The 3,946-nt window shown below is 39.5% G+C and overlaps 1 protein-coding gene across 1 annotated transcript in view; it reads left to right on the top strand.

The window, feature by feature from the left end:
* LOC101862124 (mitogen-activated protein kinase kinase kinase 5) overlaps nt 1-3,946 on the top strand; it is a gene marked incomplete at its 3' end in the record, with an annotated part of 90,971 nt that overhangs the window by 13,360 nt on the left and 73,665 nt on the right. Inside the window, 3 exon segments of the mRNA XM_013084857.2 lie at nt 1,021-1,113; nt 2,185-2,291; nt 3,159-3,198. Coding sequence (XP_012940311.1) covers nt 1,021-1,113; nt 2,185-2,291; nt 3,159-3,198 — 240 coding nt within the window.

Raw genomic sequence — 3,946 nt, 5'->3', positions numbered from 1 at the left:
CAAGTTTCATGCATTTTCAGATTACTGTAGTACATGTATCTCATTGCCATTAAAATTTTTTTTTTTAAAATTTATATCTTTGATAGCTGTGCCCACTGAAATGCTCCTCAGGTTTCTGTGATCTGTGGTGAAAATCTAGTGTGACTTGGGTGTTTTACTAGAAAATGTGAAGTCATCTCTATGAAAATTGCTTCATGTGTGCCTTTTTCAGAGTGGGCCTGGCATTGTATCCAGCACATGGAAATATGATGAGAGATGTGCATAATGTCATTGGCTCTTGCCAGCTGTCTTAGTTTATAGCTTTGCATTGAAAAATGTCTGATTTAAACCTAATTGTAACATGTTTAATAAATAAGTGCACATCTACTCTATTTCAGTGTTAGTTTTTTTTCTGCACTTTGATTAAATATTTGTATTACCTCGTAATGATTAGGTTTTATGTTTATGTCTTGCATGTGTAAAATGAGAATTTAAATCCCAAGTTTGAAAGACAAACAATTAATCAAGTGTTCAACACTCTCCGTACTTGGTCTTACTTTCAGACCACAGAGTAAAGGCAGCCTGCCATGTAAATAATGAAAATGGTTGATTGGGGAGTAAAATATTTGCAGTCAATTACAAATCAGTCTTTGCAAAATACTTATTTGGTTGGAGAATAGGCTTCATTGCAGGCGGCACAATGCCATAGCTGCTCCTCTCTCCTCTCTAGGATCCATGAAAGGGTTTGCCTGCTGATCGTGCTAGTTAACAGCTGGTTTAGTCTTTGCAAAATGCTATAATTATTGTACTAAAAAAGGACATCTTAATGACAAGAACCTTGCAATATCCAAATATTGCTTTGAAGCCTATTGTTTCTAATCCAAACCCCAAGAATAGCATTCATATGACCTTATGCATTTGCGAGTGCCGTAAAACCTAACTAAAACAAACAAAAAACCCCCTGAGAAATGAAGCTGTTCTTTCCCTCTCCACCATCCCTCTCCCCCACCCCCTCCCCCATCCCCTCCCCCACTCTTTCAGGCTCTGCTCGGGATGCGTCGGCGTCTGGACGACCCCCAACTGCTCACAGTTGACACCGTCCTCAACATGATGATCTCCTTCAGGGAAGTGCAGGTAAACGGGACTTGTGAATTTATCGATGAAGACAACTGACTTTTGTAAGTTTGTACAATTGAATTGTTCCAGAAATTGTATGTGTCCGAACCTACTCAAATAACCACCTGTCCAAGACAATCACCTGTACAAACGACTGCTTCACATTTCCACCCTTACTTTTAAAAAATATAATAAGGACTGTGTCAAACTGGAGGTGGACTGTTATTTGAAGGTTCTTCTCTCATAGATAATTCATTTGTGTCACGACGGGATGGAATCAGTCGCTCGTCAATTTTTGGGCATGTGGAGTTATTGGTATCACCTTAAAGCTTGTTCTTTTGCTTTCCTTTCGATGAAAGAATTCCTCATTTATCTTGAAGAATTACCCATTTATCTTGAGTACATGTCGAGATATTGCCAATGGAATGAGGTGGGGGTCTCCTGGTTTTTAGAGGTAAAATTAAGTGAGAAAATTGCCTCCAAGGTTTGGTTATTTGCAAGGCCTCAGAGTTCATGAAAACTCACAAAATACTTTTTTGTGTGCCTTTAATCAACTTTTTTCAATATAATTCACACTGAAATGGGTTCTTAAATGAACGTAGAAGGTGTTGAGCCAAAAAAACAAAATTTGGATAAGAATTGCCAATCCAGCGAAAAAGTGTCAGTTTTTTTACTTTCATTATTTTGATGAGTGCCTACTTTCACCACGATGCCTCACAATATATAAGCCAGCTCTTATGAACATCTGTCCAAGACAATCGCCTGTACAAACAACCACTTCCCATTTCCATCCTTGCTGTTTAAGACATTATAATGACACTGTTTAGTAGGACCACTTTTCTCCTTGACAATGGGTGGTCATCTTGAACAAGCCCTCTTAGATGAACTGTCTGTGCTGTTGTTTTTTATGCTATCCATCTGTCTGTCTGTGTGTCTGTCTGTCTGTCTGTCTGACTTCATATCTATCTGTCTGTCTGTCTGTCTGTCCGTCCATCCGTCCGTCCATCCATCCATCTATTTATCTATATTTGTTTTTCAAAGAGGCCTTCAAGTCCATATGCACTAAACCATGACTGTTGATCTCCTCAGGACTACAAGGCCATGGTGAAGCTGGTGGAGGACGTGAGTAGCTTCCCCTTCATCAAGATAGACGGGAACCAGGGCATACAGAACCTGTATGCTTTTGCCTTAAACAGGTGAGGGGGCTGGCGGTTAGAGGGCGCCACTGGAAGGTCCTACGCCTACTACTTTTTTACTTTCCATCTGCTGTTTCTGTCTGTCTGTCTTAGGTTTTCCCAGCTCTAAATGACCATGATAGTGTCGATGTGCTTCTCTTTACTCAAACAAACAAACAAATGGGTGAGAGGATTTGTTAAAGTAACACTTGATTACTTGATCCTGGGAACAACATCCTAGCACTCCGGACATTGCCATACGTGCTCCGCTCCCCGCTGCAATATCCACCACAGAGTCCATCTGCTGATTGTTCCGGTGTTAGAGTAACAGCATTGCTACACGGTCGTGCAAGTGGTTTACCTTTGTGCGTGTCTCTTTAGTGAGGAATTAAGTAAGATGTCGCAAACATAACTTTTCACAAATTGAGTAGGTGGTTTTGCCATAAGAATGGTTGTGCACTTTGAGAGTGAAAGGAGAAGTGGCAGCAGGCTTTTCCTCACTGTTCCCCAGATGAACTTTAGGTGCAAGTAGTACATTTTATTGACATTTTAAAAGTTTTTTTTTCACATTGCAATAGTCAATAAATGGATAGGAGAAAGTTTCTGATATGTTTAGACCTCTCTACTAAACAGCGTCCGCTTTTTAAATTTTCAATTTATACGGAGCATTCTTTCTTTTCCAGGTTGAATAATTGTTTCTTATCGAAGGGCCAGATTGTATGTTTGATATGAGATATAATTCATGTCTTTAAACTGTTGTTCTTTATGGTAAAATATAAATGTTTTGATACTTTTGTAAATATTAATGGCTTATTTTCCAAGTCACTAATGCTAGTTTCATCAAGTTTTTCTCTTTGTATTCTTACCGAGATTTATTTATTTCCACAGAAATGGAAACAGAGAGAAAGCGTTGAGTGTTATTTTGAAGGTAAGTAGGATATAGTAGTAACAAATTGTTCAGCACTCTGTTGATGTGGCAAGTTTCCCTGATGAAGACATATTGTGAGATAATATTGTGAAAAAATGTCTGTCCTTTCTTATAACTGTCACAAAATGAGTGTATTCCTCCATCATGATTTGAACACTCAACATAGTCTGTGCCAGATTGCACACGATTGCTTAGCAGGTTGTAACACTTTGTCCCCAGTGGCATTGACGTGGAACATTTAAAAAAAACGAATGCATAGAACGAGTGGCGTATTTATTAATGATAATAATTAATAAATAGCATTTGTATTTAGCGGTAGCGCCTACACATGCTCAACAGCAAGCTCTATGGGCTTTACACTATATTATTACCCCAGCAGACCACAGAACACTCAGAAACATTCTCAGCTTCCTGGGAAGCATACAGTGCTTGCCGCTGATTAGGCCCACAAACACTATCAAACTGGCAAGATTTTTCACTGTCTATAGCTGGGTACCCATTCCCACCTTGGTGAAGTGAGGAAAATTTATATAAACATAAAGTGCCTTTCCCAAGGATTCAACATCGGGTCCCTTACACGATTCAATCCAACGACCTTACGGTTGCGAGCCTGAGAGCATAACCTCTAGGCCACCGATGCCAAAAGTTCCCTTTTTGAATTCTGCTGGGGACAAGCAATGTGACAACTGGTTATGCTTTCAAATGCTTCCTTTCTCAAATTGGGTTGATGGTTTTTTCCCTCCCCCCC

This window comes from Aplysia californica, unplaced genomic scaffold (genome assembly GCF_000002075.1).
Source record: "Aplysia californica isolate F4 #8 unplaced genomic scaffold, AplCal3.0 scaffold00323, whole genome shotgun sequence".
NCBI classification, from domain to species: Eukaryota; Metazoa; Mollusca; class Gastropoda; order Aplysiida; family Aplysiidae; genus Aplysia; species Aplysia californica.
The sequence above is the reverse complement of the archived record's forward strand: the minus strand, read 5'-3'. Positions and strand labels throughout refer to the sequence as shown.